At 39.1% G+C, this 20,258-nt stretch overlaps 1 protein-coding gene across 3 annotated transcripts in view; it reads right to left on the minus strand.

The window, feature by feature from the left end:
- Positions 1-11,978, minus strand: part of LOC115630493 — a 96,851-nt gene extending 84,873 nt beyond the window's left edge. For all 3 annotated transcript variants that reach the window (XM_030527079.1, XM_030527080.1, XM_030527081.1), the window contains exons 1-6: positions 11,925-11,978; positions 8,344-8,572; positions 8,170-8,271; positions 7,967-8,083; positions 1,262-1,765; positions 658-1,005 (exon numbers count right to left, since the gene is read on the minus strand). In XM_030527079.1, the coding sequence (XP_030382939.1) occupies positions 658-1,005; positions 1,262-1,765; positions 7,967-8,083; positions 8,170-8,271; positions 8,344-8,572; positions 11,925-11,978 (1,354 nt within the window). The remainder of the gene's footprint in view (positions 1-657; positions 1,006-1,261; positions 1,766-7,966; positions 8,084-8,169; positions 8,272-8,343; positions 8,573-11,924) is intronic.
- Positions 11,979-20,258: the final 8,280 nt, after the last annotated feature.

Here is a 20,258-nt window from a genome sequence, read left to right on the forward strand (position 1 = left end):
AAAGTGACATAGAAAAGCGTGAAATTTGGGTGGGGCAGCGGATTGGTAAGGAACATAGAGGGAGGGTTTGTATGTATGGGAACGGTACGACAAAGCTATTGGCAAAAAGCTTAAATTGGTTCAAGCGCTTAAGCCAAGTTTTAAGGTTTGCAAGCTTGTAAAGTACTTTAAATAGTTGTGGAAATGTGCCGTATACCAGAGCAAAGGCACGATTTGCTGGCCAACAAAAAGTCTAAACAAAATTGCTTTTTAGGTAACTTGAGTACTAGCCGGAAGTGTATGGGATCATAAATATTATACGAATCGGAAAAAGAGAAATAAGATTAAGAAATAAATTTGTGAATACAATATGTAGTCTACTACTGTATACTATATGCGTATGTCAAGAGGTATATACTTTTAGACATATTATGGTACTCTCCACATTGCATTTAATATTATTCAAAAAAAATTGCAAAAAATGAAAGCATTTACTTATTTGGCCAGCAAAATAGATATGTTCCACTAAAAGAGGGGAAAAGCAGAAAGGAAGCGAAAAGCTTGTAAAGCTTGCAAGCTGCATAAAAATTTTGAATACGATTTTTTATCGAGAAATTGAGCGCAACACTTGCATGCTTTGACATAAGCCTTAAAAGTATAGTTAACAATAATACTAACTCTCGCAGTGCAAATAGCCCTGTCCCTGAAAGCCATTGGGACACAGACAGCGATACGACCCCGGAAAATTAATGCACTTGGCATTAATGCCGCAGCTAGCAGCTCCGTCGGGCATATTGCATTCATCAATGTCCAGACAGGCTAGCCCGGCGCCCGATGTCAACGTTGGCGTTTCAAATGTGTGACCACCGTCGTCATACCCGAGTGATAGTGTTGGTTGAGGCAGCGGCGCTTGTGGATCATGCTCAAGAACAAAACCAATTGGACAACGACATTGAAAGCTACCGCCCATGTTCACGCATTCAGCACCCAAACCGCATGGATTGTTAGTAGCGCATTCATCGACATCTGCAGACCAGCCGTGAGTTGAGTTTGTGGTTGTTGTCGATGTCAATGGCAGCAATTAGGCGGTTGAGTATGCATTAATCGAATTAATGGCAGATTTGCGGTGCGGATGAATGTTGTTGCAAATATGTGTGAGTGCGTGTTTTTGTGTGGTTTGTTTTTCATTTCAAAAATACGTGCAAAGAACAAGCAAAATATGGTAGATGTCAAATGTCAATACTGAAACGAATTATCTTATTTCTTATAATATTGTACATACCTTCGCAACCGTGCATGGGATCACCGCTATAGCCATCTGGGCACAAACACTTGAAGCTACCATCGGTGTTAAGGCAATTGGCGTTTCGGCCGCAAGGCGTGCGTCCGCATTCATCATGGTCCACGCAACCCTGTTCGGTGCGTCCATCACCTTCGTATCCCGGCGGGCAGTCGCAGCGATAACTGCCCTCGAGATTCGTACATATGGCACCGGGTCCGCAGACATTAGAATATGCGCACTCGTCAATGTCCTGGCAGCCATCGTAGGCATTACCTACAAAGCCCTCCGGGCAGGCGCATGTGTAATTTCCGACCGTATTAATGCATTGCGCATTCACGCCGCAAGCCTGTGGATTGCGGCACTCATCAACGTCTGCGCAAAGCACTTCGCCATCGCCCTCGTAGCCGTCCTTGCATTTACACAAGAAATGCGCAGGCAGATTACAACACTCAGCGTTCTCGACGCAGCGCGCAGCTATCGCTGGGTCCTGACATTCGTCAATGTCTGCAATATGGATAAAAAACATAATTCACAAACTATAAATACATATTCGTTATGATTAATTCTAAAATGCGAGCACTGCGAATGCCAGCGAAACAAGTGACTCATATTCAAGAAGTTTCACAATTTTTCAATGGTTTGCACTCTTGCATCTTTTCCAGCATTATATACAAGTATGTGTGCATTTAATTGTTTCTTTTTATTTTCAAATTATCAAATAAGCAAAACAGTATTGTGGAAGGAAAATGTAACGGTAGATAAAACATAAAGGCACAACAAAAAAGCTACTTCTTTATTCTTATGAAAGGAAGAGATTCGAGAGCGGATCAGGGAAACAGCTGATAGGGTTGCCAGAGCTGCATGCGTTCTCATCCTACTACAATGTACTCATAATTTTAAAGTTAACAGCATTTCGAATACGTATTTTGCATAATGATGATTTACAAGTAAACATCTGTCTCCCACCGTAATTGAGATATTTGTTTATGTGTTGTTATCAATATAAATTTAATCAAGAGAGGATTTTTTCTGTATTGCAGTGATTTCTGTGCTAGCATAAATATAGTATTTTATAACTAGAATGCACTTTCGAATCCCACCATCATTATTTAAAGTTATCATCATTCATTATTTAAAGTTTTTCGTTTATTTTCATATTTTCATATAATTTCATTGTAATAGCGTCTAATGTCAAATCAAGGACAGTTTTGCTACTTCAATACGTGATATGTCTTTGCGACTCACTGAAACTAATCAGTTGCCTATATATCGTTGCAACTAATATAATTGAATACATTCGTATATGGAAGGCTTGGAGTGCACTCAAAATTCAATTGTAAGAGTATACTTAAGTACAAGAGTCTTGGCAGTCAATGAAGCCTGGCTAACATTTTTACAGAAGTCCGTAGACATTCAGGGAACTTGTTTTGTTAGCCAGCCCTAATCTAGACCCATTAATCAGTTGCACATTTATACCTAATGTGACATAAATACAAAAGTTGGTAAAAGCAAAGGCAAGGACATGTACTCGTATGTGTGTACGTATTTGTTATGCCTTATAATTATGAGCAGGTTGGAAGTTTTCTCGGTTATAATTACTAGCTCTTAGCTTTTAAATTAAGAGGATCATCACTCTAGTTGTACACGTATGTATGTATGTATGTACATATAGACACGCACGTGTGTTTGTAAGTAAATCCGCGCGCATGTGGCACAAACTGGTATTTTCTTTTAACAACCAACTGATATGACAGCATTCCATGTATTCAGCCCTGCCGCTGCCACTGCCACTGCCGATACCTCCGTTTGTTGCAATTGCAAAGTCTGATTACTCAATGTCATCGTCTTCGTCGGCGACGACTGCTGTGAGCTGCCAGTTGGTAGTTCGTGCTGCCTGGCAGTGGCAGCAATGACTGTGGCAAGGAGTTTTGCAAGAAGCAGGAAGCATTCTATGTTCTCCTAAGTTTCAATGTCAGTTTAATTACTTCATGCAATGCAGTTGCAAGGCAGTCGGCATCCAACAGCTACAAGACTTGTGGCTCAGGCCATTGACCAAATGCTCTCTAATGAACTTAGCACGGCCATTGCGCTGACTTCTCTGTCCATCATGCGTCATGAAGGCTACCAGTTTTCATATTTTTTTTTATGGGCTGTTACTTGAGGACCAGTGCATATTAAATATTGTTGTTCTAACTGTGTATGAGAAGCCGATGTTAAATATTCAAATGCGCCAACGCCCCAATTAGGGTTGTGTAGGTTGAAAGGAAGAAAACTATTTTGTTATCAGTTACTAGTGCGGCATGAGCGTTGGCGAAACTGGTTTCCCAAAGTTGGATCATGTCGAATAGCAGACCGTTGGCACTTTTAAAGCATCAAATACTATATGCGTGACTCGACGTGATTAAGTTGGACATTGAAATAGGCGCTGACATAATTTTCTGCTGCTCGTTGGCAGAGGGTACCAAGACTTCCGGCATTTGCTGTCTAGTTGTGTCTAGTTAGCAGGCAACCTTAAAGGGGCGTGCTATGAACATAGAAAGACTGGGATTTCCTTCATTTTCAATGTTTGATGCATCTGTACTTTTTTTCCGCCATTAATTTCGTTACCTTGCTATTGCTGCAAAAACATTGCACCAATTACATATAATTAGCACTCAGACTATTGCAACAAGTTAAACAGAATTTATGTTTAGCTACAATTGAATCGCCATGGTCTGGTCCGACTGGCGACTATCTCATAAATTGTGTAATTGTCGTGTTAATTAGCATTTGTTTGTAGTCGCCACAAAGCTTCCACTAGTTCATACGACAGCTAATACAACAATAGTATAATGTGTTTTGTAGTGTTATATATGACATTCGTGCTACGATTTTGCACTATTTTACAGATCGGCACATATGTAGAGATACAATTTACGAGCGGACATGACTTTCATGCTCGACTGCCATTAAAAATAATTTATAAAGGAAAATCCAAAAAACGAAAAACACAAAATGAAAAAGATAACCAACTGGGCGCGCTTTTTTTTATGAACTTGAACTTGTGAAAAATGAAGTAGAAAAGCAAAAGTAGTTGATAATTTGTTGTAAACAAGTTTTTCTGTTTATTTTTGTATTCCAAAAAAGGTTTTGGCGAGTTGTACTATTAGCCAAATATATGATTTTATTTCTATGGAGCAAGCAAATTAGAACTCCGTCTTATTAGTTCAGTAAAAATAAGACCTAAAAGGCAATCTGGCAATTGTGATTGCATTATGAAGAATAATGGTGTAGCTGATATAAAGTAAATACAACATACTGACCAACATGATTTGCCTTGAAAAATTGTAAATTAAGAAAACGACCACAAAAAGATTAATTAGTTTATAAGTTAAAAGTAAACTTTCTAAGCAATCAGAGTACTTTTTCTTTAAATCCCAAATACTTAAATCCAATCAACTGTTTCAGAAGCTAAGTATATTTCTTATTTATAGGTTTGAATGGATCTACTCTGATTACTTTTTAATTGAACACTTTAATTAATTTAGCTTTTTATTTACATTTTATTTCAGGGATAGTTGATAAAGAAAGGTTCTAGAATCTGGGAATAAATATGGTCCGGGTATTTGTGTTTGTTTTCTTACTTTACAAGTATGTTTATTTATTGCGAGACGAAATACTTATTGTAGACAATGGAAAAGATACTGATAATAAAAATCTGTGCTATGTGCGGCAGCTTTGAAGCTATTTAAGCTTATTAAGAATTGTGTGCGTGAATGTGGCAACGCGAGCATAATTAGGCGTGTCAAAGCCAGCGGCAAAAGCTATTTCCCTGCCTTATCAACGCCCGCCACTTCAACTTCGACACGTGAATTAATTGCTGCCATTTTGATATGCAAAAAGTGCAAAGTAGCTGAAATAAATCGAGGCGTACGAGTATGTTCTGCAGTGCTGCTTATCAGCGTATGTTGATCTCCACCATGGTCGGGACGCAGTGCCGTTTGCGTTTTTTGAGGACAGCTACCGCCGCCACAGACATTTATATACATGTATATATTTACCTATACATACGAGTATATATATATATATATATGTGTGTGTGTGGCGTAGTCACCATCGCCGTCGCTACGTGGGCACAATCTATTTTATCCGTTTTAATGATCTGCCCCAGTTAACGAAACGCAAGGGAGCAGCAACAGCAAGAGAAGGCGAATGAGTGAGCGTAGCCCGAGATCGGATGGGTTGTTGTAGTTGTGCTTTTGCGTACGGCGGCAAGGAAATAACTTTAGCACTCAAGCCAAGTGAAGTCGAGTACAGTGTTTTCAGGTACGCTCTCGCTCGCTCACTCTATTTTTATTTTTTTTTTTAGTTGTTTGGCGATGTAAGACAAATGTATTAGAATTGATAGGCAAGCCACTAAGTATGGATCGTGCTTGTATTATTTTTCAATAGTCATTGCATAACTGGACTGTTGCGCTGCGTTTAGCAAAGCCTTGGAGGTGCTTGGCGCACAGCGAAAACCATTTTGGTGCACACACACACACATACACACACACATAGAAGCGGCAGACCGGCGAACGCATTTGAGTTATAAACATGAAATAATGCGCCATGGAGTCTAAAACAGGTGTTGCCAGAGTACCTTTAGTTGGCAGACAGGTAAATACATCTGCAGGCTGGCCAACAACGGCAGCTACGCAAAATGTGTCTCTAAGCCAAGGTGTTGGCCAAGCCATTATTTCTTGAAAAGTTTATTGGGTGAACTTGGTGCGAGGCAACATCGTTAAATAGAAATCTCTTGATTCCGGATCACATTTTTTTTTGGTTGAATATCATTAATTATAAATCTATGTATAAAGAATTACATTTAAGTACTACAGGCATGTGTTAAATTTTGATCGTACGTGCAGTTGGTTATTTATCTTGGCACATAAGAAAAAGAAATGCAGGCCAAAAGCAGTTCAAGTATTAACTTTATTTCCGCCAATGCTTCAGTGTATTTAATCTGTTTATGTTTAAGTGATCTACTAGGTTCTTGTCTTCTTCGTTTAGTGGGTAGCTTCTGACTGACATCGCTGGGCATATAATTAAGTAGTACCCTATCCTGGGAAACGCAATACGTGATTCGCAAAATGTGCCACTAATAGAGTGTAACAATGTTACGAAAACTTTCCCAGCGCATTTCATAAGTTAATTCCAATGATTACGAATAATTTAAGATTCTATGCTTGACGTGTGTTGTTCGAGTTCTTCGAGTCCCCATTATGCCAGGCCGTGAAATGAAATGCATAATGTAGAATATAGAAAAAAATTAGATAATATGAATGAAATACAATGCTAGCGTTACACGTCGCTGCTTTAGAATTTATGCATGCATGCTGCTTGCCCATCGCTTGCACGGTTGCTCATTCCCCGGCCGCCTCCACCTTCGCTTCCGCCTCTCCCTGTCGTTCTGTCAGTTACCTGGGTCTCGGTCTGGGGCTTGGGGATTGCGCCCGCAAAAAGTCGTCACATGTAATCTAGAATCTGCGCAACGTCTTCATACTTAGTGGGGTAATGTCAGTGTTTGCGAAATTTGCGCTCGTTATCGCATTGCATCGCAGGCACACTCTTTGGAGTGTTGAAAGTTCTTGGCGTGTCCATGTTTGGGGTCAGATTTCATGACACTGATTCCTCCTCTAGCCGAAGCGCTTCTCTGCGCTTTTCTGTCTGTGTGTGAATTTGTATGTAACTTGACGCGAAAGCATTGCTACAAATGTTGTGGTATTTTCAACAGCCATCGCCATCATCATCTCAATTCAACTCAACGTCCGTACTAACATTTTCAGTTGGCTCTGGCATTGCTAGTTGGCCCAATCTTTCCCTAACCAGTTGGTCTGCCATTATTATTACTTTACAGTTTGAGTTCATTTGGTTGCTTATTTTGTGCTCTATTGCGTAACATTAAGAAAGGTCTAATAATTACATCAGCTGATTCTAATGTCGTAATTGCTCTGTAGCTTTTGGGGAATTCAGCACTAAAATTACTTATGACAAGAGGTATTCTGCGAGTCTTCCTGCTTAGACAATTATTGTTTTAATAACTATATTTAAAGCAATTGTTAACTTGATTTGATTTAAAAAGCCCGAAATGAATATCATGTTTGCAGAAGGTTTTTTTCTGAGTGCTTTAAAATTGTTCTGCTCTGACGCCAACTCTAACAATAACTAACTTTTAAGACGACGGCACTTAAGTGTAATCGCTAAACGGACATTATTATTACCTCACAGATAAATACACTACTCGAAATTGCAAAGAAGGCCCCCAGAGCCCCGCTCCAAAACTACAGGGCATGTCTGGCACTCCACTTTAGAAAAAGTAAAAAGTTAAGAAAAGCTTTTTGTATTGCTTACTTGATAGCCGGCGCGTCTTTTGTTACATTTGAAACTTCAAGATAGTACTTCAGACGGTTGCCAGCGAAATGTACCGTTAGTACAAAATGCTGCCAACGCGATTTATGAAGCGTAGACAAAAGCGAGGCTAGTAAATAGCAATGCTACTGCTGTTGGCCGATTAGGCCAGACAGAGAAGGGAAGGCCAGAATGGCGTGGCGTGCCGCTTACAGTCTCCGTCAAATAACATAAAAGACGTTGACGGAAGTACGAAACGGCCACAACAATTATGTTTACTGTTTACCGTCATCTGTCATTATGCTCCGAACAACGAGTATACTATATAGCACTTACCTTCACAATGCAGACCATCACCGCGATAGCCCGGAAAGCAGGTACACGTAAAGCTGCCTAGTGTGTTTGTGCAATGGGCAAAAACATCGCATGGACGGTTTTTGCATTCATTCTCATCTACGGGAGAGTCAAGAGTGGAGAAGTTGGCATTAGACGCGTTTACAGTTATGCTGCAGAAAGGCCCTTGCCTCTTCTCTACTTACCCTCCTCGATGCAATTGCAGCCGCCATAACCGTCATTGCAATGGCATACGCCATTCAAACAAACACCATGTGTGCACTGTGTGCCATCCTTATCACAGTCATCTGTAAGGGGAAATGGACAATATTTGTAAAGATACTTGGACATTTTGCATTCGTGGGATTCCCCCAACTTACTTGTGCATTTGAGCTCTTTGCTCAACTCATCGGACCCAAGGAAACAATCTTGGGTGCCGTCGCATAATTTCGATAGTTCGTATAGTTGTAGATAGTCTGTGGACTCATTAACTTGGCAGCCAAAATAGCCGTCTTCGAGGTTCAGAAAAAACACTTCACCACGAAATCGACTCTGTTGATTTGGATTTATTTTAAATGGTGATAATTGTTGTTTGTGTTGTGAATGTACCTGGAATTATAAAGTATTTACCGCAGATAAATATTAGAACACAGAGCTAGTATTTGGCTAATATAAATGGGAATTATTAAGTTCGACATTTAACCTATTTCTCTAATAGCATAACACTGGTTGCGTAGCTCTTTGGACCATTAGATTTTGTTTCTAATTTTTAATTCAAATGGGGCCTTATGACTTTTTACGCTGCACACGACGCGACGCTTCTTTACTTTATTTTAAAACCACGTCGAGTCGACGTTCGGTCCATATAGACGTGATCATACAGGTTAGTATTCATATCTCTTGTTGGTGTGTTGTTTTGCTGTGTGGTTGCTGTCGCTTAATTGTTACACTTGGCTGATTTTACTTTTAAACAACAAGACTTGTTTGTAGCTTGCCATATTTTCTAAAACACATGCTAAAAGTATAAAAGTATGCCCGATAGACTGAGGGACTGAACGACTGTCTGACTGACTGCCCGACTCACGGCTGCCAACATTAGATAGCTGAAGCCTCAGTTTTTGCTCTGAAACTGGTTTGCCAGTGAAGGCTTGATTCCGCTACTGCATGATATGATTTAAACAAGTTCCATGTACAAAATCGTCGAGTGTGTTTGTAGCTCGATCTATTTTACTTCCTAAAGTTTTGATGCTCATCTTGAAAATATTGTCGTATACTTATAGGTAAAATATTTATGTTGCTCTCTATGGTTTCTAAATAACATTGAAATCTTCTTGGCAAGATTGGAATGCATTCTTTAGTCTTGAAAGATATAAAAAATTATATATAGACTGCCAAAATGTATTACAGAAAGTCAGTAATACATGCATAACAATGGATAACAAATGGATATTACAAAATAAAGAGGTTAAACATTTACTTTAGTTGGGCTATTTTGTTTTAAAATTCTGTAGTATTTTATGAGAAACGCAATTTACTAAAAGCATCATTTTTGAAAAAATTGCTAAGCGGTAACCAAACTAAACAGCTACATTTTGGTAGTATTTTCTATATAGATTATTTGTCGTTTTGTCGGCAGAGTCAATTGATATAAGTTATTTCATGAATTTTGTCGTGGTAGTTGTTATATCTGATAAATGGTAGACTTTATGCATTAAGTAGACTGCTATTAAGTTCTCATATCTTTTGATGTTGATGCTCGAATAATCATGGGGACATATGATTTTGAGGTGGCATGAATTGCTTTCTTTAATCGGTAGCATATGGAAGGAGCATTTGAAAAGCCCACCAATTTTGGTGTTTGCTTGAATTGCCTGAAAATATAGGCTTACATGACAACTTGATGTCTGTCAATATTCTCGGCACTTAGGCAAGCCTCTTAGAATCTCACACACCTACTTGACTGTGTTATATTCTGGCTAATGAGCAGCACAAAGAAGCCAATAACACCATAATTGCTGTAGTTGGAGGCGTGATCATGAAATAGTAGCTGTCAAGTTCAAGTAGAGTTGGATTGTTGTTTTAGGAAGATTTTTATCAGCAGCCAAATTGGCAGACGGCACCTACTAACTACATACGTTTATATGCGTTCTGAGGTGCTTGAGGTCTTTTTTGAATTGCTTTGTTTTTTGTGTTGTCTAGTTGCTTTACGCCATGCAACGCTAACGGCCTTGCTAGACAATAGATTCAGTTGCTTGCCGTTTGCTGTTCCTACTTTTATCAATTGACAATGAGCGACACATCATGCACTCAACAGCAGCAGCAGCAGCAACAGCAGCAGAATCAGTAGCAGAAGCAACGTAATAATTAAAGGCGCGTAAGAGGTGGTGTGTGTACTCGTACCTGTATATGTGCGGGAGTTGAAAGCTGCTTCATTGCTTTCAAACGAAACTCCCATGACCATGAACGGCCACAATGCAAGCCACACAATGCAATTTTTCTTCAGGCTTACAACAATAACAACAACAACAACAACAATGATGATGAGTATGATGGTAACGACAACGTCGCACTTCAACGCTCAAGTGCATCCGTTATAACTGTCAATGGGTATTAAGTGCAGCAAGCTTTGAGTTTTGTATATCAGTAGGTTTTTGCCAAGTTCGTTGCCTAAGTCTTTTGTTTTCATATGCCAAAAGCCAGTAAATCAGATTAAGTAAAAATTGCCAGTCCGTACGGCGTACGCATATATCAAAACGTAAAAAGAAAGCTTTCCCAAACTATAAAAAATAAACAATGTGCTGCGCTCGCAAAAACAAAAACAATAAAACACAAAAGCTTGCGTAGTCATAGCCCATGCTGGTCTGTGTAAAAAGTCAATAACCTTATGGCGTAGCTTTTGCTTAAAGCATTCGCTTGACCAATTTTTCAACAGTCTGAAACTAAGCTGGGGCATTTCCGATCTTTCCCATTTCTTTCTCGCCCCAAAGCTTGAGTCGAACTCATTCACACTATTCTCTCACATTGCCGGTAGGATGTTACTCGTAGTTTACGTAGTTGTTGTATTTATAGCTCTACTGCATAAATCGATGACTATCAACGCGTTTTTACAGCTAATGCGGCTATTTCTATTCATTACGTTTGCCTTTCTTCATCGATTTCTGGCCATTTCTACTTGTATGGTGAGCTCACTTGTCAGTCCGGCCGGTCAGTCGTTGACCGTTGTACTATCGCTGGTCATTTTGGCCCTCCGATGCCGATCCGTTGCCTGCTGCTGCCCTATCATTACATAGCGAAGCCGACAATAATGTTTCGATGTTGTAGTATTTTGTTTTTCGTCTTTTTTGCTCAAATTTGTATTAAATAAACCTTATGTACCGCTGACTAGCAAGTCACTTCGTTTTTTATGAGAATTTGTGTGGCAAATTGTTTACTTTTTGCTTGAGTCAATGCCTGCCTTTCTACCTTCTTAGTTCACAACAAGCTGTTAGGTTTAATAAATTTGTTTGCTGTCCATAATTTTGTAGCAATTTCTTCCCAATTGCTCATTTGCATGTCGAGAAAGTGCCGTTATTTCGAGAATGTTTCCATTGGTTCCATTTGTTTGTTCTAACCTTCGGCCTGCGTATAAAATTTTTCGAAGCTTTGTTCATTGTGCTCATCAAGCATCTCTTTGCCTATTGTCTATATGTTATATATATTTGGCTTTAGTATTAGTAGAAATCATTTGTTTCATTAGAGAGGTGCTAGCTCGTAAATTTGTCAGGTTTTTTGATTGTTTTTGTTCGTTTCATCTTTTGAAAGTTTATTGTAGGCATTGGCTTAAAGTTCAAGTCATAAATGAATTATAGATTATGTGCTAACTGTTAATGCTTGAATTGTTATAGAATATTTATGATGTCATTTGTCTACTTTAGAACTAAATATAGCTTAGAATATATAGAATGTTTTATAAGATACTTACTGTACTCGAGAGTAGTAGCACTATCCACGTGACTAGTGGCAAAAATATTTTCATTTTTGCTGAAAAATAAAAAAAATATAACACATTAAAAGATTATTAGATAAAAAAGAAGGTGTACAATTTAATGGGTGTTAGATCAACATCAAAAATATATGCCAGCTTACAAGGCACATCAAAAGGCTGACACAAAAAGCGAAGTAATGCGATTTCCTGCTTTGCCGAGCCCACCACAAAAGACAAGTAGAAATAATTAATTTTAAATTTCAGACACGCAGACCTCACCAAATTGGCTATTTCTGATGACTGAAGGTATTACAGATGCCAAAATGTGTATGCCAAGTGCGAAGACGTAACGGAAGGCAATAAAAAAGGCCGCTGCTAACCAACAGGTAAATGACACTTGAAATTTATGCGCAAACATGGCCCAGACGCACTTTATTCGCCTTTTCTTTGAAATTTATAAAACGGCAACATGCACACAGTCCTAGGCCCAGACCCGCATGAAAAACAGACACAATAGCGCCTGGCAAAATGTTTACTGCCACACATTGTTTTCTATACTACACTATATACTCGTAGCTGTGGTTTCTCACGCAGTTTTTTGTTTCGCCGTCTTCATTAATTTTCCACTTTCAGTTTTGTTGTTGTCGAATGAATTTTCATGAATTTTTGGTGCTGCCTTCTTGTGTAATATCAGAGGCTAACAAGAAAAGAGATATTAGGTGTACTGAAGGCAAAACATGGGCATGGCTGGGTGTTAATTGGTCAAACCAACTTGGAAAATTAAACAAAATTGTTTTTTCTTTTTGACGCGCAATGACGGGAATTTTTTTAAAATTTGTGTGTGAAAACTGATAGCAGCATTTTATGGCATGGGTCGCTGAAGCAATTATGACATAATCTACAGAATTTGTGGAGCCGGAAGTGGTCAAGAGCTGAAGTACAACGAAGAGTGCTCTCCAGCAGTCCGCATAACTTAGAATGGTGATAATGAACTCCGACAGGCTTATACTCGTATATAAGTATGAATGCCACGTGTATTCTTCAGATATTCCTTCGTACGTGTTGGGCGTGAACAAACAACTTTCTTAACTTAGCGCGAACGTTAGCGCATGTATATGCTAAAATATTTACCATTATCTATCTGCAAACATATATAAATTTTGCCTCGAGCACTGCCATCTTGGGCTGCATGGTAATAAAAACTTCAACAAAGTGCAGCCGTTCCTGCCGCAGACCAAGGGGACGGGTAATGGAGCTACAGAACTATAGAACTATAGAGCTGTGGAGAGCAGATGCAGTTGGCCAGCCCTTTTTGCCAACTGTGCGCGCGCTTCCCATGCAGAGCACTGGCCCTAGCCACGATTTATCTATTTCGGTTTATCAGCTAATAAACGCTTAAATAAAGTACACACTCTAAGCTAAATTACATGCGCTTTGCCCTTATAAATATTGCTGGGTTCAGGATGCAAAGGAAATACATTTTCGTTTGGTCGGCCTTAAAGAAAAAAGCAACCGACTGCTAACTTCTAACGACAGTTAAAGAGAGAGCTCAAGCGAACGTTGCCAGCATCATCTAATCTTGCTTAGTCGTTTGTGTTTGGCCTTTGGTGTTTGCCATGTTCATGATCACTTAATTAAACCTGAAGTTCGTTCTTTTTCAGAAAATCGTTTCTTAGATTTTTGCTTTATTTTTTTCTCGTCTCGTTTGGGGCATTTTATGTTTATTGCTGTTGCAAATATTTTGTGATGTTTGATAAATTTATGTTGAGCGTAATTTGGTTGGTTGATTGGGTTCGGACTGGTAGTGGGAATGCGACTGGATTGGGTTGTTAGTTTGCCGCTGCCACCGACCTACCCATCAGAGGAGCTTGGGTGTTAGTTGTGTATCCATTGTGCAGCTCTTTCGGCTTCTGGGAGCCGGCCAGCAAGCCAAGATTTATTGTGCGTGATAATTGCGCTCGCTGTTAAGATTGTTAACGCTGATTTAAGGCCTTGTTATGCCTATGCCCAACAAAGACTTGTAGAAAACTATTTATTCTCTCAGTCTATATAATTATTCTTCAGAAAAAATGGAGTTTGCACAGTTAAAGCTTAGCAGCTTTTCAATCGTTAATGGCTTTTGTATAAAGCTTAATTGTGTGTAAGTGCTGTGTTTGTTCAATAACTTGAAAATTTCATAATAATAATAATAATAATAATATTGTTATTGTCTTTTATTTCAAATCGGTCATTAAGATTACCCGGCGGGCTATCGCATGTACAGTGAAAACTGTCTTGTCCGGACACCTACGATAGGCCAATTTTTGTCCGCCCAAGTACTTCCCTTGGATGCTTAAATACAAGGGATACTTGAATACTTTATACACCGATCGAGTGTTTTAGAAAAAGTCCGCCGAAGAGAATGTCCGGGTAAAAGACGTATCCATTAAGGGAGTTTTCCTGACCTAAAGCTGACCTATTCCGTAAGAAATATGAATCAAATATTAATTTTTTTTTAATGTTTAATCTTTATTTAAGCTCTGTCTGTGATTCGAACCGAGTGCCTACTCAAGGAACGAATTCACACTGTGGGATTCTAGCTAGCTCGATGAGCTATGTCAGACCCCACAATATAAAATTGATTTAGAAAAGTTATTATCTCAATATTATTCTAATGCAAATAATTAATTTTGAGAAGAGTTTTTTGAAGTAACCAGCATTAAGCAATAGTTTTTGAATCCACTTGTCTTAGAGCTGTGGTCATTGGAATTGATTTAAGTTGGTCGATATTTATAAGTTTTTTAAGCTTTGCCTAATCCCTTATCTATCAAAAAACCCGCATTTTCTAAAGGCTCAATGTCCACATCACTGTTCATCTTCTTTGTACCCATTCATATGCTTTCAGTTATATAGTAAAATATAAGTTCGATCTTTGTGTTTTCTTAACATTGGGATATTGTCTATTCTTTTTCATTTGAACTACCACACTGTTTATCGATGCCTTCGTATATTGTCAAAATTAACAGTGAAGGCCAGTGGCTACTTCAGTTTCAGTACAGTTTGAGTCAAAGTCGTTGTTTGTTGTATTTTATGTGTAGCTCCTACGTATTGGATGCTGCTGTTGTCGCCGCTATCGTCGTCGTCATCAATGCTTGTCACTGCTGCTGGCAATGCCACTGTCGTTGTCGCTGCCTTTGCCGTTGATGATCTCATCTTGTATTAACCTGTCTAGCCACTAAATCAAAGTCAAAGAAGCGAGTGACACATTTTTGCCTGCTCAACCGAAACACACACACACACACACTAACGAAAATATCGCTGATCGCATCTTTATTAAAAATAAACGCTGATAGCTTGAAAAATCTGCTTTCGAAGGCAAACTTTTGTATGTTCTCTGCATGCCTGACTGCATGTATGCCTCTGTATATGTGTGTGTGGGTATTAGCGACCGACACGTACATAATACATTTGTATGTAAAGATGCGTTGTGTGTACACACCCAAAAAAAAAATACAATTACATGCAACATCAGGCGTTCAGCAAGCGGATGCTGACGCGTCGCTGACAACGACAACGGCATCAACACAATTCAATTTTTTCCATCCTCCATCAGCTTTTTCTAACTCATGTGCATTTGTTCGCCTAACAGTAGTCAGATGTTTTTTTGACTTTAAAATATGTTTTTTGCATGTTGACTAGTTTTTGATTGATTTTAAAGCGCAGCCAGCACAACGCTTTCTGAATGGCTGTCATAAATCTTGTGTAAATCGATTTGGCAGCTGCAAACATCGCCTGCTGGGGGCTCCTGCACGCACTGACTGCAAACACACCCACCTGTTTGAAGCCGCATCGCCACAATATGGGCCGTGCCTTGGCTTGGGCCGTCCTCGACGGTTTGACTAATTAATTACACTTTTTCAATGTCAAACTGTCACACAAAGGCAGCGAACGCGGCCGCCAGCGTTGTCTGCTCTGCTAAGCTTTACTCTGTTCTGCTCTTTTTCAGATGGCAGCATAAATCTTTTACTGCGGCGCCTTCTATGCAGGCCACTTCGACTGCAACTCGTATGCATTACATACTCGTACTCGTGCATTTTTTATTGCACTTCGTTGGCTCTTGGGCATTTAGCATTTTATTTAATTGCACGTTGCCATACAATGGACAGCGCCTGCGGCTGCTGTGTGAAGGTCGCCCTTGCTCACAGGTCTCATAACAACCTAGTGTTACATATAGACATGCGGAGGAACTATTCACACCCAGAGATGGCACCACCATGTTTCCACAACCTGCGGGCTATTTTCATGCGCGCCCTTCAACCTACAGGCAGTTTGCGTTAAAATGCATAATCAATCAAAAGTCGGCAAGAGAAAATACTTTATGAACATATGTACCAGCATGGCGCAGGTGATATTTAATATGTTTGTTGTCCATATATATTCATACAGAGTATACCGAGAAACTTTGAACAATAACACCTAGGGACATACGCCGATCAAGATTATAAACCACACACAATATGAAGAAAAGCTTACTTAGGGTTTAAAAATCGGGCTTAAGAATATTTCTTGTTTCGTGCCTTATTTACGTATCTTTGATTTACTGATTTAAGACATTACAGCTTAACAGAGTAAAATGTATTGATTAGAACCTTAAGGCTTTACAACCCGAAGTGATCAGTAGGTATATTACATGTATATGGACCATACGAAAGCATCTTCAACGCAGGCGAAAGAACTTGAGCTAGCCGTATCCGTCTATCGACTTGTCTCGTAAAATATTGATAATAAGTAACAATTTTAGTCCCACCACTTTAAATTTCGTTCTTCAATTTTGGGTTCAGGGTATCCCATTGTCGGGCTTGCTCGTCTACAACTTTTTCTCTTGGTAATCTTAACAAACAATACTTTTACTCTTAAAAGCTGCTGCATATACTGCCATGGCATGTTCATAAATGTCAAGGGCACAAGTATTTTTCCATGAGGTAGCTGCATGGCATTTTAAAATTGTTTCAAATGCATATAAGCGGAGACTAGATGCAGATTCAAATCTCAAAAATCTCATAAAGAATAGTAACAAAATTCCTAATGAAATAAAAATTGCTGCGTCTGCGTGCAGTCCGCCGTTGAGGGAAAGAATGAAAAACGGAAATAGTCGAATATCCGCCCGCCCGTTAGGTTCAGCTTCCGCATTGGAAATATTGACTGACGCATTGACTGACTCTGCTTACATTCTTGATTAATGATAAATGCGCATCCGTTGCATTCAAAGCCAACGGTATGTCATTTACTTAAAAACGCGCCGCGACCGTTTGATATTTTTTTTCTCCTTCTATATTTTTTTTTTGCCACGGTCTCGTAGAACAAGAGGCACAAAAACACCATTATATGTACAGCCGATCGTACAATTTAAACTAAAACTAACGCAGTTAGACAACAAACCACTTTCAAGTGTTGCATGCTGGCCGTTGGCTGACTAGCTGGCGAGCTGGCTGGCTGGTTAGCTTCTTGGATAGCTTGCAAACAGGGAAAACGGCTTTCAACTCGCTAGCTTGGTTGGTCGTTGCGGTTGCCAGTTTATTGCCGTGGGTGCAGTTGCATGTTGCATGCTGCAAGTACGTTCAACTTTTCAAGTTAACAGTTACATTTCGAAATAGCCAATAGCGGCAGCAGTCCGCTCCTCCACTCGTCCGCTCACACGCTCGACACATACCAGTTTCTTAGTTTTCTGGCATGAGAACGCAACTCAAGCGTTTTTTTATTGCGCGCTTCGTGGCTAGATCAAGATGCACAATTTGACGGAAGGAAATTGCAGTTGAGTGCAGTTGTTGTTGTTGTTTTTGCTGTCGTAGCCGTGCTTGTGCACATAAAATAAATACTCAACAATTTGTGTGTTAAAATAAAATTAAAGCAATGCAATGGGTGAAAACTCTTTTAGTTTTGAGTTTTTTTTTCTGTTTTTATTTTTTGTGTGTAACATTAACCCAAATACATAATTCTAGTGAAACGTAACGAACGACTCAAGCAACGAACTTGCTGCAGGCATGTGGCAACTGCGCAGCGCCAGGATCTAGCACCCTATACAACTACAAAGCCGCATTAATCATGACTTTGACAGTTTGTGGCTTCAACAACGGGTTCTGTGTTAGTATCTGAGCAGAGAGGTTCGAGGTTTATGGGTGAGCTGAGTCGAGCTAAGCAGAGCAGGAAATTATTAGCGTAAAGGAATGTTATGGCCTTGACGCTCTAATTAAAAACTTCTTGGAAAGACAAATTTCACACGAATTATGTGAAGTCTTAGGATCGCATATCATCGAATATGTTCTACTAATATTTGTTAAGTATTTAAGAGAATAAGCAGTTATAATTTTTGGCAGCTTAAGCAATATGTTACGAATTATAAAAAATTGAATTTGCTTGCATTGTAAAATAAAGTAATTCAAAAATCTAAAAAGCTCTAAAATGAATAATTTTTTAGTGTTATCAAAAAAAGTCTGTTGTATTAACCAAAGGTAGAAATTTCGCTAACATATTTAGGCCTTTAATAAAGTTTTGCATTATTGGAAAATTCAAATATAAAACTCGGATTTACAGAATTGGAGACTGGCGACTTTGGGACTTTCCGCTTTAAGGTATAAGATATAAAATATTGCATTTTCAATATTTTTTCTTGGTTTAAATGGATGATATAATTTGAAGATAACAGATTTAAGGTATTTCATGAATATTTTTATTTAATATGTACCGAAAAATGTACGTTTCCTGAGCAATTTTATTTATTAATAGATGTTTTGATGTGTTTCCTTTGATTTGCAAACATATTAAATATTAAATATTTGAAGAAGCAGAACTAGAACTCTTTCTATATCATATTTGTGAGATATATCAATAAGTAGTCAGCTTTGAATTAACGACGACTTATTAGTTAGCAGGTAAGTGGTGCTAACTGATTGCAGACAATGAAGATATTTAGCTCTTGACACACCATATTTCTTGTCACCAAGCCGATTGACTGCTGACGGTTATGTTGACAAGTTTTTTGATAAGATTAATATGGGCTGGGGGCATGCAAAATAGTTGAGGGAGCATTGCACGAGCAGAAGGACCGAAGGCCGAGGTCTCAAGACTGGGCTGGGGTCCAGGGTCCGGCCAGATACGAGTAGCTAAGTAAAGAGACTCCAGCTACTAAATCTCTTTATTGCACATAGTTGGAGGGACAATACAATACAAAGATGCCCAGACATGCGGACAGTGCGACAGAGTGATTCGGAGCCCATTTGTACAAGTAGCTGCGAATACGCATGGCAGCGAGTACTTGATGTATTGTTTTGTTGCAGTTGTTGTTATTGCTGTTGTTGTTGTTGTTGTTGGTTCAGTGGCGACAGTCTTATACACGTCTTACAGTGCTTTGTTTATGGCGTGTTGTTGCTGTTGCAGGAAGCTGTGCTCGCCTGTTTTGTTTATGGACCTGCGACTACAACGACTCTAGTAGCTGCTACTGCTGCTGTTATTGGCCAAGTGATTTGTAACTCAATTGAACTGTGGGTACAGTTAGTAGCATTGCAGATGCAGATACAGATGCAAGTCGCTGACTGTGGCTGTAGCCTACAAGATGGTGCTAGCGATGGTGACAAGCGCGTGACATAATTGAGACATTATCGCTGATTTTAATTGTTAAAAGTGCGGCAGACAACTTGTGTGTTGATCGTGAACAGACGTGAGCGGATGGTGCAAGAAATGAAAATGTCAAGGTTAAATGTTTAACCTCTCCAGGGCCGTGGCTTCGTAGTTGCACGAGTGGCGCACACAAATCTCGGCAAACAATTTAAATGCAATTTTTGCTTAAATAAGAAATAAAATCTCAGCCGCATCGGCTGACCAGAAACAGCAACAATGGATAAAAGAGACCAATACGATCACAAACTGAAAAACAAATATTTGCTAATTTATCCTGTACGTGTCGCCAAGCTAAGTGCACAGGTTTGGGCCGTTGCCGCTGCCGTCTTGTAAGACTAAAACGCTTAACAACATTTAAGCCGCATCCGACCAATGGGCCACATGCTTGACTCAGAGCATTAAGACACCACCTGATGGTGAACAGTGTCTTTTTCTTTATGAAAAACAATGCAAACATGTACAAAAGTGTATATTTGTACAAGTACTTGGTTTTTGGACAATTTAATAATATTTTAGGCAGTATGGACAGCAATTTTTCAATTTTGTAGCAGTAGTTATTATTATTTTAATTACCAAAGTGGATAGAAAATTCCTAAATGCCATTGAAAACCCGTTGCTGAGCCTGAAAACGAAGTTTAGTTCTTTGTTGTTTTGAATCTCCAAAACTTATTCAAAGAG

This window comes from Scaptodrosophila lebanonensis, unplaced genomic scaffold, assembly GCF_003285725.1.
Source record: "Scaptodrosophila lebanonensis strain 11010-0011.00,11010-0021.00 unplaced genomic scaffold, SlebRS2 tig00001410-arrow-pilon, whole genome shotgun sequence".
Lineage (NCBI taxonomy): Eukaryota > Metazoa > Arthropoda > Insecta > Diptera > Drosophilidae > Scaptodrosophila > Scaptodrosophila lebanonensis.